General features: G+C 46.7%; 1 protein-coding gene across 5 annotated transcripts in view; it reads right to left on the minus strand.

Moving 5' to 3' along the window:
- LOC134522451 (somatomedin-B and thrombospondin type-1 domain-containing protein-like) overlaps positions 1-14,067 on the minus strand; it is a 35,514-nt gene that overhangs the window by 10,191 nt on the left and 11,256 nt on the right. For 3 of the 5 annotated variants that reach the window (XM_063350132.1, XM_063350133.1, XM_063350131.1), the window contains one exon: positions 1,890-3,286. The exons of the other annotated variants lie outside the window; for them this stretch is intronic. In XM_063350132.1, coding sequence (XP_063206202.1) covers positions 1,890-2,109 — 220 coding nt within the window. In that variant the 5' untranslated portion in view covers positions 2,110-3,286. The remainder of the gene's footprint in view (positions 1-1,889; positions 3,287-14,067) is intronic. 5 annotated transcript variants of the gene reach the window in all.

The raw sequence follows: 14,067 nt of genomic DNA on the forward strand, positions 1-14,067 counted from the left end.
AAATGCTGTTGCAAATTCCAGCCTTTCTGAGCAGCTCAAGCTTGATACTTCAATTTATTCTCCCACGGAACATAGATAACCCCTAATTACTGTATTAGCCTCATTTGAAACTGACGTTGTCTTCAGAAACTTTAGGAAGATCTTTCAAAAAGCAATTCTTCTTAGTCTAAAGTCACCACAAACAGCTTTTTAAACCCATTCAAAGATTAGGAATTAAATCAATTATCTAAGTAATTGAGACATTTCATATATGAAGCAATGCACCACAAAAAAGCTTGTGCACTGGATTGTAGGCTACCCAACATTATAATCCTTTGGTGCATCTGATTTATTCAGAGTATTCTACTCCCTTCAGTTTTGTCAGATACTAATGCCTTTGCCTTAATATTTTGCTTTACGTGTCAGTTTGATAAAGTAGCTCTTTAGTGATGGGAAAAAGAAAACTACTGAAAAAAGGCCAGGCTACAAAGGCAATACAACCCAAAGTAGAACTGCGTCTCTTGCATCCAGTACAAACGAATCACAAGAAATAATGCAGAAATACCTCATCCTGCACAAAACCAGCTTTCCCGACAGCTCCCCGTAAGCAGGATGCTGTTATTCCTCCGGTAGCCACAGGATGGCCCCGGGCTGAGAGAGCGCTGGCATCAAGCTGCCCAGCAGACAGAGGGACCAGCGACTGCCCCCTGCTACCCCCCCACGATGCGCGACGAGGGCCTGCAAACACAGTTTTCTTATTATTCTTCTGAAATACGAAGAACAGACACAAAGGGTTCCTGTATATCCCAGCTAACCCTGATGACTGCCAGGAGCAGCAGGATGGAGACGCGGCGGTGCTGGAGGAGCACTCAACAGCCCAGCCGTGCTCAGACACCAAAGGCACTGGGGCACCCAGCACCAACGGGTCCCTCCCCCGGCACCAGGACACGCACCCCCCTGCAGACCCCCCTGCCCCAGGGCAGAGGTGAGGCAGGTTTTGGGGATCGCGGGGGCAGAGCTTTTATGCTCGCTGCTCTCTGCTGCGCTGGGGAGTTATTGGTGTGCAGACCCACCAGTCCGTCCTCATTCACAGACACAGCTTGCTTAAATCACTTCGGAATGAACTTATTTCCCACCCATTTTCCAGCTCTTTCTTGAAAGGAAAAAGGCAATGAAATCACAGGAATACCTGCCCATCTGCCTAGAGCAAAATTCTGCTAAGGCACTGCTATGCAGGTTTCAAAAAAAAAATAAAAAGGCATTACATGGGCGGGTAAGACTCCTTGAGGATGCTGTTTGTAGGAAGTGAATATGAGATTGCACCACTCACTAGAATAACTTATCTCCTTAATTCACATCTGCCCTTTGGGGGGAGACATTCATGGAGGGAGTGCTGCTGTGCCCCCCAGGAAGGCAGCGTTTACGGGGACCCCAGCACTCAGTGGCACAGGCACTGTGGTCCAGGGTCTCACCAGACCAGATGCTGGAGCTGTCAATGCCTTTTGCAGGGAAGCGTGGGATAGCAGGAGCAGCAGATCTGATCCCATCCATAGTACTTCGACCCACACGAGGGAAAGGGATCGGGGGATTCTGATTCAGTCAGGAAACTTTCCATTTCACATTTCTGTCCTGTACAAACACGCAGCACCCTGACGCACCCTGCCAACGCTCTGCTCCCGGGGGGGACCCCAGCATCTCTGAGAACCACAGCCTAGGTGGGGAGCCAAGCATCGACAGCATCCCTCCTTCGGCCACCCGCATCCCTGCTGGCCACCTTCCCTCCCTCCCTCTTCCCACGAGCAAAGCAGACCCCGGCGGCGCTTTTTAAGCCCCGAGGGCGGGCAGGTGCCGGTCAGCCCGGGAGGCGGCAGGGACAGTCGGCCCCGGGGGCAGCCCCGCCGGCCACTCACCTGGGCAAGCCTCGGCGTAGTCGTGGCAGCAGTCGAGGGTGCGGGCACACGCCTGGTCGCAGTAGCAGGGCCCGTGGGAGCCGTCGGGCCGCCAGCCGGTGCTGAGGCAGGCCGGGCGGCGGCCGGGGCAGCAGAGCCGGCGGGCGGCACAGCCGGCGGCGGCGCGGCGGGGCAGGGCCGGCAGCACCAGCAGCGCCAGCAGCGCGGCCCGGCCCGCCATGGCAGCGCCTCCGACCTTCACTCCCCGCTTTGCCGGCTTAAAGGGAGGGGGGGCGGGGGGGAAGGAGCCGGCCCGCCTCCCCCGCGCCCTGGCCCCGCCGCCGAACGGGGGAAGGCGGCCGGGCGGAGCCCCGGTGCCACCGGCACGGACGGCGGGGAGAGCCCCGCGGCGGCCGCCTCCTCCCCGGGCCGCTCGGTGTCACCGGCGTCCCCATCCTGGACAGACACCGCCCCCCCCCACGGCTTTGACCGGGCTGCTGGCCCCGGAGCCAGGCTGTGGCCAGCGTCCAACGACGGGCTTAGGGCAACGGTCCGTCTTTACACAAATATCCGTCGTTTCCCCGACGCTCACCGTAACTTTTCTTCGCCTTAACCTTTGTGGCATCTCATGATGCCCGTGCATCTGACAGTTCCCGTTCTGCAGACTTTTAAAACTACAGGCTCTAATTTCTGCACTGGCTGCTAGCACTTACCAGCCAAATTATCGTAAAGAATATCATCAAAACCAAATGATAAAAGAGACCAATTTTTTGCCAGATTAGATTCCAGCATATTTCAGGAGCCATTAAAAACCTGAAACTACTTCATTCCCAGTTCAGCAGCTTGTTAAGAAACACGATCCAGCTGGCTATATTGCCTCTCTACAGAATTACTCTGAATTTTCTGCTTACTTTCAAATGCAAGAAGCTTAAAGTGATTAGAGCTACTCCTGTGAATTATTTAGCTATTCAGTAGGAAGCTAAAGGCTTTACTGTAACTTTTTATCAAACAGACTTGTTCTAAAATATTGATCACAACAGATGTTATACCTTGCTGAATACTGAACTGGGATTTATAAAACCCACCCACTGATTTTTTGCAACTGATTATGCTATTGTTGGGCAGAGTGTTCCCACTTCAGGGAGACTGCAGCAAAGATAACTCTAGAAAAAACAGAAAATAATATTATAGGACAGGCTAACACCTTCATAATGTGCAATGCTGGAGGCACGGGAGCAGAGGGACCTGGCACCGCACCAACCCAGGCACAACATAGTAAAATGTTCCAAAAAGATAAGAAATTAAAGGAACTTTAGCTTTTTTGTACATCTATAGATGTCTGTAGCAAAGGACAGCCGTCTCATTTTCTTGGCAGTGGTCAGATATTGACACCTTGGAAATCGCACATGTAACAAATCCTGCAGTGGGCAAAAGGCAAAAAGGCCAGGAGAGAAAAGAGATGAGCCCTAGAAATAAGAGGCCATGGGGTCTAGGAAGAAGAAATTTAACAATACCAGGTGTTAATTCTTGCCTCTGCCTATGAGTCACTCACTATGTGACCACGGGTAAGTCATTTAATCAATGTATGTCTCATTCTTGATCTAGAACAGGAAGAACGTTCAAAAAAAGATTGCATTACTCAGCTAATTAGTCAACACAAACCAGAGGCCTGTGCAGCTCTTGCACAATTAACTGAGGGGCAGTAACAGAGAACATTTCCCAGGTATTTCTGTTTCCAGCACTGATGCTGCCATGTTCCAAGTCCTCCTGCCAACAATTGTTGGGGTAGGAGGAACACATTCACATTATTCTGAGACACAGAAAACTGACTGAATGAAAATTAGCTTTAGAAAGCAATGCATCCACATAAAGACTGCAATTTTGACTGACCCTGTGCTGTTACGAAAATTGGATCTGGATCCAGACATCTCAGTAGGGTTTATATGCAATCCACCTCCACCCAGAGTTCTTGGGAGCAAGCTTTGTTGCTCATCTCCCATTCCTGGTCTGAAAGCAGAAGTTCTCCCTTGTTCTGGTTCGACACAGACCTATAGGGTTTTTTTAGGGTCTGGGGTTTTTTTGTTCCCCCGACAGGCTCCAAAGATTGTAATGTTAAAGAAGCCAAGGAAAACATGGTCTAAGCCATGCTGGACCATATCAGCCCAGCAACAGTTTTCTTGCAAGGCAGTTGCCGAGTCCAAAAGTGGGACTGTTGGCCCTATGAGGAATATTGGAGCCACACAAGTGTGCTTTACAGAAAGGAAATGTGGCTAGTCCATCTTACAAAGAGAGGTTCAGGAGCAAAACAGCCTGCAGGGCTGTCCTTGGCACGGGAGATTGTGCCTTCCAGCCTGCGGGGAGCATCAAGAGGCAGCTCACTAAGGCAGGTGGAAAAGCAGCTTTATCTGCTTGTTCAAAGCCAGCTGCTTTCCTGGCTGGCCATGCGGGGTTCCTGCCCTCTCGCTCATTTTCCTTGGCTTAATTAAGTTGCACTGTGCTGGAGTTGCCACTGACCCAGTTCCCAGAGGCCCTCCTGCTCCCTTCGTTAACTCTGAGGGGTGGGAGGATGTTGCAAATGGAATGTCCCTTCCAGCGGACAAAGGGAAGCCTACTCTCACTTTCACTCTGGTAGTTAATCAGTGTCCTTGCCTGCACCACAGTGATCCACCCATCTGTGGAATGGGGAACACTGTCCAATAGCAGCCCCTTCTTAAGCTTTGTTTTGCCATAACTTTCACACACACACACACACAAAAACTATATAGCCTGGATAGGATTTACCAGGTTTTTTAATAGGATTTACCCTATTCCCAAGTGTTCACCCTTTTGCCTCTATGCCCCTATCACCTGATAATTTATATGTACATTGCAAATGCATTAGGATAGCAGTATTTTCTTTGTTCTGTGCTTGTACAGCCCCTTGCACTTTATGTCCCTCGTGCGGGACTTGGGTTCTTGTACATTCCAGCAATAAGGAAACTAGCAGAGCTATCAGTATGCAGGATCAAAAAAAAGTGTTCTGGTTTAGAGCGTCTGATTTTACTTTCTATTGTCACAGCCAAGTCTGTAAAAGCATAGAAGGAAAGTAGCCAACCAAGTGATCTGATTTCTTGGAGCTGATTTCTACAGATAAGTGAAGGCCACAGGAGATCTGATTGCCAGCTCATTCAAACCCTTCTCCAAGGCTATCACAAGGGATGCTCTGCTTGTTCATTATATTTCAGCAAGAAGCACCACCAGTTCACACAAGTTTTCCAGAATGTGCCGCAAATCAACAGCAACAACGCTTGTCCAAAAGAAAGCAAAGCTCACTGCTTCCACCTACACTTTTGCTGCTGTGAACAGGTACTAACTTTAAAATCAATTTCTTCTGTGGTCTGCTGCCTTTCCTATCTAATGCCCAGGGCATGCAAGGGCACACTTTTCCAGGCTTTGCTGGTGAGAGTTTTAGCACACGTGGTCCTAGACAGACTATATCCTGCTGGGCATAGAGGAGCACAGGAGGAATTCCAGCGGCACATAGCAACTTTGTTCTCAGCTTTTAAATATCAGCAGGGAAGCAAGAGAAACCCTCAGAAATTTTAATGTTTTCAAAGAAAAAGCTGGGTGAAATGATCAAGCTTTCTACACCTAACTAATCAGATAGAAGCAGCAAACCTCCCAAACCAGGAAACCCACCAAGAGGCAGAGACCTTTTGGGATAGTTGATTACCGGGGACTTTGCTCTAACCACAGATAGCACTTGTATGAATCAAAACTAGATGCCAACTCATGTCACCCCTCCACACTTTGGAAGCTGAGCTCCCAAGTTGTAATTATGTAAAAACCTTCCATTCCTTTCTTCCTATCCCATCATTCTGTTTCTGGGGATTTTCCCCTTCATGAAATGATGCTTCAGCATGCTCTGAAGTGGGCTGTTTCATTTTCAACAGTATTTATAACTCAGACACAAGCCCTACATTTCCACTTACTCCTCTCGGGCTGCTGCTCTGGCAGCATTTGCTCTTACGCCCTGCGTGCCTGAACTGGAGATAAAGTGCAGCAGAGGAGAGGACCACCAACATGAATCCAACGAGAGACTGAACTGCCCCACGCTATTCTTAACTGACTCTCCCTTTCAAACTGTCCATTATGCTTGTGCCTGACTGATCAGGCAGAATAGGGGCAAGTTGGCCTCACGCCAAGGCCAAAGCAACTGCCGTGGTTTTGTACTCACAGCATTTATCTGATTCCGTAGTTTGCTGAATGCTTTCCCATCCCAGATCCTTCCCTTAGTGTATGACAGATAGGAAAAAAAGCCTCCAGCTCCGGAAAAGCAGAGAACACATGCAAGAAACACCTCTCTGTCTCCAAGGATTTACCCTGCCTGGCCAGTTCATTGAAGCCATTCACCTGAGGTTTTACTGTTTCTTTCATTCAATTGCTTAACTCCCTTCCCCAGGCCCTGGCAGTAGGAAATCTTTGAAGTGTCTCAGCCCCTTCATCCCATCCTAGGCCCTAAGGATGCTGCTGTCCTAGTCCTGCCAGCCCCAGCTCTCCACAGATGAGCTCAGCACACACAGTGCTTTCTGCAGACAGGTCAAAAACCTCCTTTGTACAAGCCTTCTCAGAGCTGACCTAACCATAGCAGAACAGAGAGCAGAAACTGGGTTTTGAGCTCAGACTGCTGCTGGTAAAAAGCTGAGTGTTTACTCATCCACTAGAAAAGCTGCACTGGGACAAAATAAAGACCCGTATCCCCCCAGTATCTGTCTTCAACAGTGGCTACTAGCAGACGCCTAGGAGGGAACATAAGATAGGTTGAATGTATAGTGGTATTTCCCCAGAATGGTCTCTCACTTTCTGGTAATTTCACCTCCAGGATTTCCTAATAGGTGGTGCCTATGCCTCAGTCCACGTCTTAGACCAATTCTCTCCCATCTCATTTTGAGCCCATATAATAAGTTTTCAGTCAACCCACACCCACAGTCTCTCATAGCACTATGCCACGCTAGACAGGGCACGGGGTTGTTTTGAACCTACCATCAGCTAATTAAATTTGAATCCCTAGTTCTTGTATTGAAAAAGACAGGGAACAATCCATTCTCATTTACTTTCTAAAAGCCACTCAGGATTTTATAGATCTCCATTGAATTGTCCCTTAATCATCTCTCCTGCAGGCTGAAGAACCACCCTGCTGGGTCGGGGGGCTGGGGCCAGGGCTGCCAGCAGCTTGAGCTGGGGAGACGTGCCACCGTCCCAGACTTTGCCATAGTCACATTTCTAACATCCAATTCCTCTTTTGCTCACCTCACAGGTCCTGCCTCTCTCAAGTCCTTCTTTAGGTTAGCTAACCATCGACAACAAAAGAAATCGCTGCTGTGGATGTGGCCTTGCTTTCCCATGCACCTCTCTCACCGTACGAATTCACACGCTTAAGGCCAAGATGAAAACATATTCACACAGGCAGATAACAAGGTCTTACTGCTGAGAAAGAGACAAGAGTCTTACATGTCAAAATATCCTAATGCAAGGATCGACTTTTTTCTTTCTTTTCACAAACTCAAAATAATAATAGTAAGAACTGGAAGAGCTGTCTGATTTTCTCTCACACCTGCTCCTGCTTTCTTAAAACACCTGTCTGCCTGCTTACCCCAGGCACCCTGTGCAGAAAGCCGTAATTAAAAAGGTGTTGGGGGGTCAGGAAAGGGAGAAGGACCAAGCATTCAGTCTTAAAAGAGACTTATTTGAGAAAAGATTCAGGTGGAATTTTCTTTTATCAAGACCAGTAAGCAAAGAATACATCTGCAGGGATCCTAATGCCACTTTACTTGGAGGAGTTTCAAACTCTGTACCACAATTCTCTCCTTTGCAGTGTCCTTTGAGATCTTAGAAGTGAAAGAACCTTTAAACAGCATTCCCCTCCTGTGCACATCTGTTTGTTTTTAGCACACAGAGACATGGGAGAAGAGTTGATACCAAGCAACGTTCAGAGATTTACCTGAAGAAAAATCAGATTACAAGCCCATGCATTTGATTCTTCTGTCTTTTGCCAAAGTAGAGGAGAACACCGAACCAAATAGTTCTAAACTCCACCTGCAAACAAAGCCCACTCAGAAACAGTCCTATACTCTGACAAAGAGATGGGATCTCATTAGCACCGAAGGGAGTTTTGGCCAGCACACCTGAACTGGACTATCGTGGCCCAGGGACCAAAGAGCATCTCATCCAGAAAAAAAAAATCCCTTCTTGTTAGACCTGGACTTTTCTGTACGTGCTCAGCAGGCCAGTAACTGCTGCACACCTCTCCAGACATGCCTTTGCCACCCTTGTAAAACTTATCCTCAGCTGGCTGCTAAGAGGAGAACCACATCGGCTTCCCAGACAGAGCGCACAGAGGGCACTAGCAGAGAGCAGCAGCCTTCTCCAGAGCCCTACTGTATGACCAACTAGGTCCAAAGCATCTGCTGTTTTTCAGCTCACCGGTTTTGTCCCCAAAACGCAGCCTCGTGCAGTACTGACAAGAGGATCTACCCCACAGCAGAGCAGATATGGCTGAGCAAACACCTTCTTGGATTTAAACCCCAAAACCATTCACCTTTGATAAAGGCTTCACCTCAACACGGCAAAACTAGTGTCTCCAGCAGACTCCAACACATGGGAAATGTGGTCTGCTTATTCTGCCTTCTCTCTCCTGTATAATGCTGCATTATAAGACCATGTGGGGAAGTCAGGCTAGAAGAGAAGTGTGGAAGTCCCACTTCTCTCATCCAGATGCAGCCATAGGCACAGAGAACATGGGTGTTCGCCTTCTCTCTTCTGCCAAAAGCCACTACACAACCCCATCACATACCACCTCTCCATAGAGAGCAGGGCTATGAGTCACCCCAGGGCAGAAAGGAAACAAACTCGTTGTCATTAAAAAGCTATTATCTTTAATGAAAGCTGGAGAAGGTTCAAAGTGACCAGAAGTCTTATTTAGAAAACAGGAAAGATAAACACTTTAATAAAAAGCTTTTAGTGGTTTTCTCTCTGGTCTATCTGCTTTCCCAAAGAAAAGGAAAGGAACCCAGCCAACTTTGCTGAACCTGGTACTTTCAGTGTTTGGACCAGTTTTCTTTTTCTTTTCCTAAGAGAAAATAAAGGAACAATTTGTGACAGTTTGGGCCATGAGGGGGGACCCTATGAACAAGGTAACCCATATTCCTTCCCCTAGGCAGAAGAAAAGCCTTGAACAGGTTTGTATTCAAGTCAAACCTGGAATTTTGCCCTGGTCTGTGAAAGGCCAGGGTGACACCTGACTCCACAAAGCATTACTGGGAATCTTTTACATCCAGAATAACCACACTCACTAGCAGAAAGAACACAATGCCTAAAATCCTCTAACAACTCTGCAAGCTACATGACTGACCCTCTCCCACGTTAAATCAAAAGTAGTACCTCACTTTTCAGATTCCTCCAAAACTAGTCTCATGCTTTCACTAGCTGCCTCCACAGACAACTGCCTCCTCCTCCAGACCTTGCACCTTTGCATCCTCCTCCAGCAACGCCTCTCCTGCAACTTTATTCAATTGATACAATTTACATGACAGAAATGGTCACATTTATTTTCTTAAATGGGAGCAGAAGCTGCCATGGCCATGGGGAAGGCATTGACCATTCAAGCATTCATGTTCCTTGGGCAAAACCAAGTCACCAAGGTACATGGTGCTCCGCACTTTGCTATTTAGTAAGTGCAAAGAGAAAAAGGTTTTGCTTTATTTGGAAAGATGCACTGATTTATTTTTTTTCTCTCCTCTAGAAATTAACATTTTTACTATTTCAACGCTATTTCAGCTATACCCAGGTTTGAATTATAGAATTCTAGGAGAAACTTAATGTGCTCCTCAAAGCACATTCCTCTTTTCAATACCCAGGCTCCTACTCAGATCTGTGAAAAATGATGCCATAAATTACAACATGAAGAAAAATCTTCTAGATCACACAATAAATAAAGTGTGTGTGGAAAACACTTTTTCCCCCTTCACTGTTAAAGCGTGTTTTATATAAACAAACTGTAAAACTCCACCAAGGTATTTCCAATGGAATTTAGTTTTCATTGCTAAGAAATTTGCTATATTTTTCTTATAGTACCTGTAGGAAGTAGCATATTAAAGACCCCCTAGTGGCTTGTGGAAAGATAAGGGGTAGAAAAAGTTTGATCTAAAACAATTCAGCAGACGCAGATGTTTCTAGACTGCAGTGTGGCAGTCCTTTATTTCTTATCAGTAAGGATAATTGCATGAAAACAGGAGTTTCCTGTTATTTTGTTATCAGAAGGCACATTCTTTTGTTGATAAAAATCACAATTAGTCACCATGAAGTTTTAACAGTGATACAACGATACAAGCAGAGGATGCTAAGATCTGGGGAGAAACGGGTTAACTGCCCCTTCTTCTTGTTTTTTTCTGAACTGTTTTTGCCCTGGGACCTCACCAGTTTACACAGGCTGACTACCAAGTCCAACTCTCCGGGTCTTCTGGTAGAGTCTGCCCTTTAGTCTATTGCCATGAGTCCCTACCTATTTTCTATGGTGTGGAGATCACTAGCAACTTTTGACAAGTTAGATTAATTGTGCTATAGATGGTAAAGGAATGCATTTTGCTGAATGACCAGAGCTGCCCACAGACCTTGCAGCTATTACTCAGTAGCTGGACCAGGATTTTATCCTAACATGTCACAGAGAAACAAGTTAAGAGCTTTTTTAGTTTCCTTTCCCAAAACTATATTTCCATGGACCTACGTGACCCTGACAAGCCGCTTTAAAAATTAATAGAAGTGCTGTACATTTCTGTTCCATCTGCAGCATAGCATTGCTATCAACACTGTCTGACTCACAGCCTTAAAGAAAGCAGTCAGGAGTAGACATCTGGATGACAGAAGAGGTCACTAGATTTTATATAATGACATTCTGAAAGGACTTTTAATAATATTCCTAATAAGTCCAAGAAATTGGCATTATAAGCGCAAATCATCTTAATACTATCTCTGAATATTCCTTTTGTATCTCTGCCGATAATGACAATAATGCTTAATAGTATTCAACATTGCCAAAGAAAGGGGAGCCACAAAAGCAGCTCACAAGCACCACAAATCTAAATCTCGAGGAAACTTCTATGTGTGAAATTCAGATTTTAAAAATTATAATCACGTCGATAATCACGTCTTGAACCCATAGTGATACTCAGTGGTTTGGAAAAGGAGATGCAAGAAAAATTATCCATAAAGGCTTTTCTGATGCCTGGCCCCATCCATGCAGCCAGCTTGTAGCCACTGGACATTGGTCATCTGCCATCCCCTCGCTGAAGGGGCTGGGCATGGTGGTTTTAAACGCTGTGGCCAAGACATTGAGGAATCCATATTTATGGAAAAAAAATCTGACTCTTTCTGCCAGCCCTGATGAACTGAATCAGTGACTTCAACTCAGTTCATAACAACTGCACAGCTCCTTCCACCTCCATATACCCCTGTGACACAGAGCCTGACGAAGCGTATGTCAGTGCTACATCTGGCATTCAGGGTCCATTCACTCCCATTCCTGTCAATGAATCTGGAATATATTTTTGGAAATTAACTGTGTTCTTTTGTTTCCCTATCTGTATCTCAGATCTCCAACAAGCGGGTCAATCGGTGACACCAAGACATACAATTGGCTTCAACTACTTCCTGGTCAACCTCAAAATCACCCTTATACATGCCCTTTCCTGGTAGGTCTTTCACATGTGTGTTCACTGTTCATGAAGAAATACACGGACAATCAAATACCTAATTCACTTCAGCTATTACCAGTTTCCATGTGTATGTTTATGTTTAATACCTTGGTATTTATTTATTTATTCTTGTAAAAGAACTCCAAGGGGCACATTTGTATCTGCTTTACAAACTAACAAGATGACTTGGAAGCTGACACTTCCTCACCAAGCCTTCCACTTGCCAAAGTGTAACAGCAGGTCTACCTGGTTAGCACTGCTAGAAAAAAGAAGCCAGGTTTGTGTGCAAATACATTCACCAAGTCACTGTAACTCATTTTGAGATGTGAGACCTCATCAGCATCCCTCTCGCCCCCACTGATGTTGCTAACTTACCTTTACAGCCAGCAACCTCAATCACGAGGATTTCAACACCACTTTGGTACCCAGCATAGAATCATAGAATCACAGAATTGTTAGGGTTGGAAGGGACCTTAAAGATCATCTAGTTCCAAGCCCCCTGCCATGGGCAGGGACACCTCCCACTAGATCAGGTTGCTCAGAGACCCATCCAGCCTGGCCTTAAAAAATTCCAGGGATGGGGCTTCCACCACCTCTCTGGGCCACCTGTTCCAGTGTCTCACCACCCTCATGGTGAAGAACTTCTTCCTAACGTCCAGTCTGAATCGACTCATCTCTAGTTTTAATCCATTCCCTCTAGTCCTACCATTATCCGACATCCTAAAAAGTCCCTCCCCAGCTTTCTTGTAGGCCCCCTGAAGATACTGGTAGGCCACTCTGAGGTCTCCTCGGAGCCTTCTTTTCTCCAGACTGAACAACCCCAACTCTCTCAGTCTGTCCTCATAGGAGAGGTGCTCCAGCCCTCTGATCATCCTTGTGGCCCTTCTCTGGACACATTCCAGCACGTCCATATCTCTCTTGTAGTAGGGGCTCCAGAATTGGATGCAGTACTCCAGGTGGGGTCTCACGAGAGTGGAGTAGAGGGGGAGAATCACCTCCCTCGACCTGCTGGCCACACTTCTCCTGATGCAGCCCAGGATACAATTGGCTTTCTGGGCTGCTAGTGCACACTGACGGCTCATGTTGAGCCTCTCGTCTACCAGCACCCCCAAGTCCTTTTCTTCAGGGCTGCTCTCAAGCCAGTCACTGCCCAGCCTATATCGGTGCTTGGGATTGCCCCGACCCAGGTGGAGGACCTTGCACTTGGTCTTGTTGAACTTCATGAGGTTGGCATGGGCCCACCTCTCCAGCCTGTCAAGGTCCCTCTGGATGGCATCCCTTCCCTCCGGCGTGTCAGCCGCCCCACACAGCTTGGTGTCGTCGGCAAACTTGCTGAGGGTGCACTCCATGCCACTGTCCATGTCGCTGACGAAGGTGTTAAACAAGATCGGTCCCAGTACTGATCCTTGAGGGATTCCACTTGTCACTGGCCTCCACTTGGACATGGACCCATTGACAGCCACTCTTTGGGTGCGGCCGTCAAGCCAGTTCTTTATCCACTGAATTGTCAGTCCATCAAACCCATATTTTATCAGTTTGGAGACCAGAATGTCATGCGGGACAGTGTCAAAGGCTTTGCTCAGGTCCAGGTAAATATCATCCAGGATCAGAGGAAAGACTGGCAAGGAGCGTGTGTCATAGTTCAGAGGAGTGACAGAGACGGTTTACAGAAGGAAATCATGACCAGCAGCACAAAATATGTGTCACCCTCATGACACAACAGTAGCTGTTGTGAAGCATATTCCTTATGCACAGGTTTCAGTAAGCTAGGAATTAACAAGAGATGCACATTGCTGTTAGCACCTTTGGCAACCACCTTTTTTTCCAGGCAGTTTTCCCAAGCCCTACCAAGGTGTTTCCACAGCAACATAAATTGCTGACTAACAAAATTTCTCAGACGCTTCCAGTCCTCCTCTGTAGATTTCCAAGAAAATTGCACCTATAAATACCCTGCTGTAAAAAAGTGACAGTGAATACTCAAAGGGAAAGTCTGTTTTCAGTTGCTGGTGTCAAGGGCTTGATCCACATCTGCTGAAAAATGGATTCACTCTCAAGACAGACCTGCCCCCATGAGTGCTATATCTCAGGGAAAAAATAAGTTTTTATCTCCTCTTGGTAGACAAAATCCTTGCAAACATGAATGGAGACTAAGCCAGTGTAACGTGTAACAATTACAGTAACACTCTTGTGAGCCTGCAGATGGTTTGCAACCATTTGCATGAGATAGCAACCATCTTTCTTCATCAGCAGGCCATTAAATTCTCCAGATGGATTTGGGAAAATTGGTGGGGGTAAGGCAACGTCTACCATTGCTGCACTTGTGCAGCACAAAGAAAGCGCACATGCTCCAAGCTGCTAAACAAGGGCAGAGGTAGAGTTTAGTATTTCTTTTCACTAAGAAATGCTACCCAGAAGTTAGCTGCTGCCTACAGGCCAGGCTGTATCCTGGACTGATGTGCAAGCATTCCAGT

The sequence above is a fragment of the Chroicocephalus ridibundus genome, chromosome 12, assembly GCF_963924245.1.
Source record: "Chroicocephalus ridibundus chromosome 12, bChrRid1.1, whole genome shotgun sequence".
In the NCBI taxonomy this organism is placed as follows: domain Eukaryota; kingdom Metazoa; phylum Chordata; class Aves; order Charadriiformes; family Laridae; genus Chroicocephalus; species Chroicocephalus ridibundus.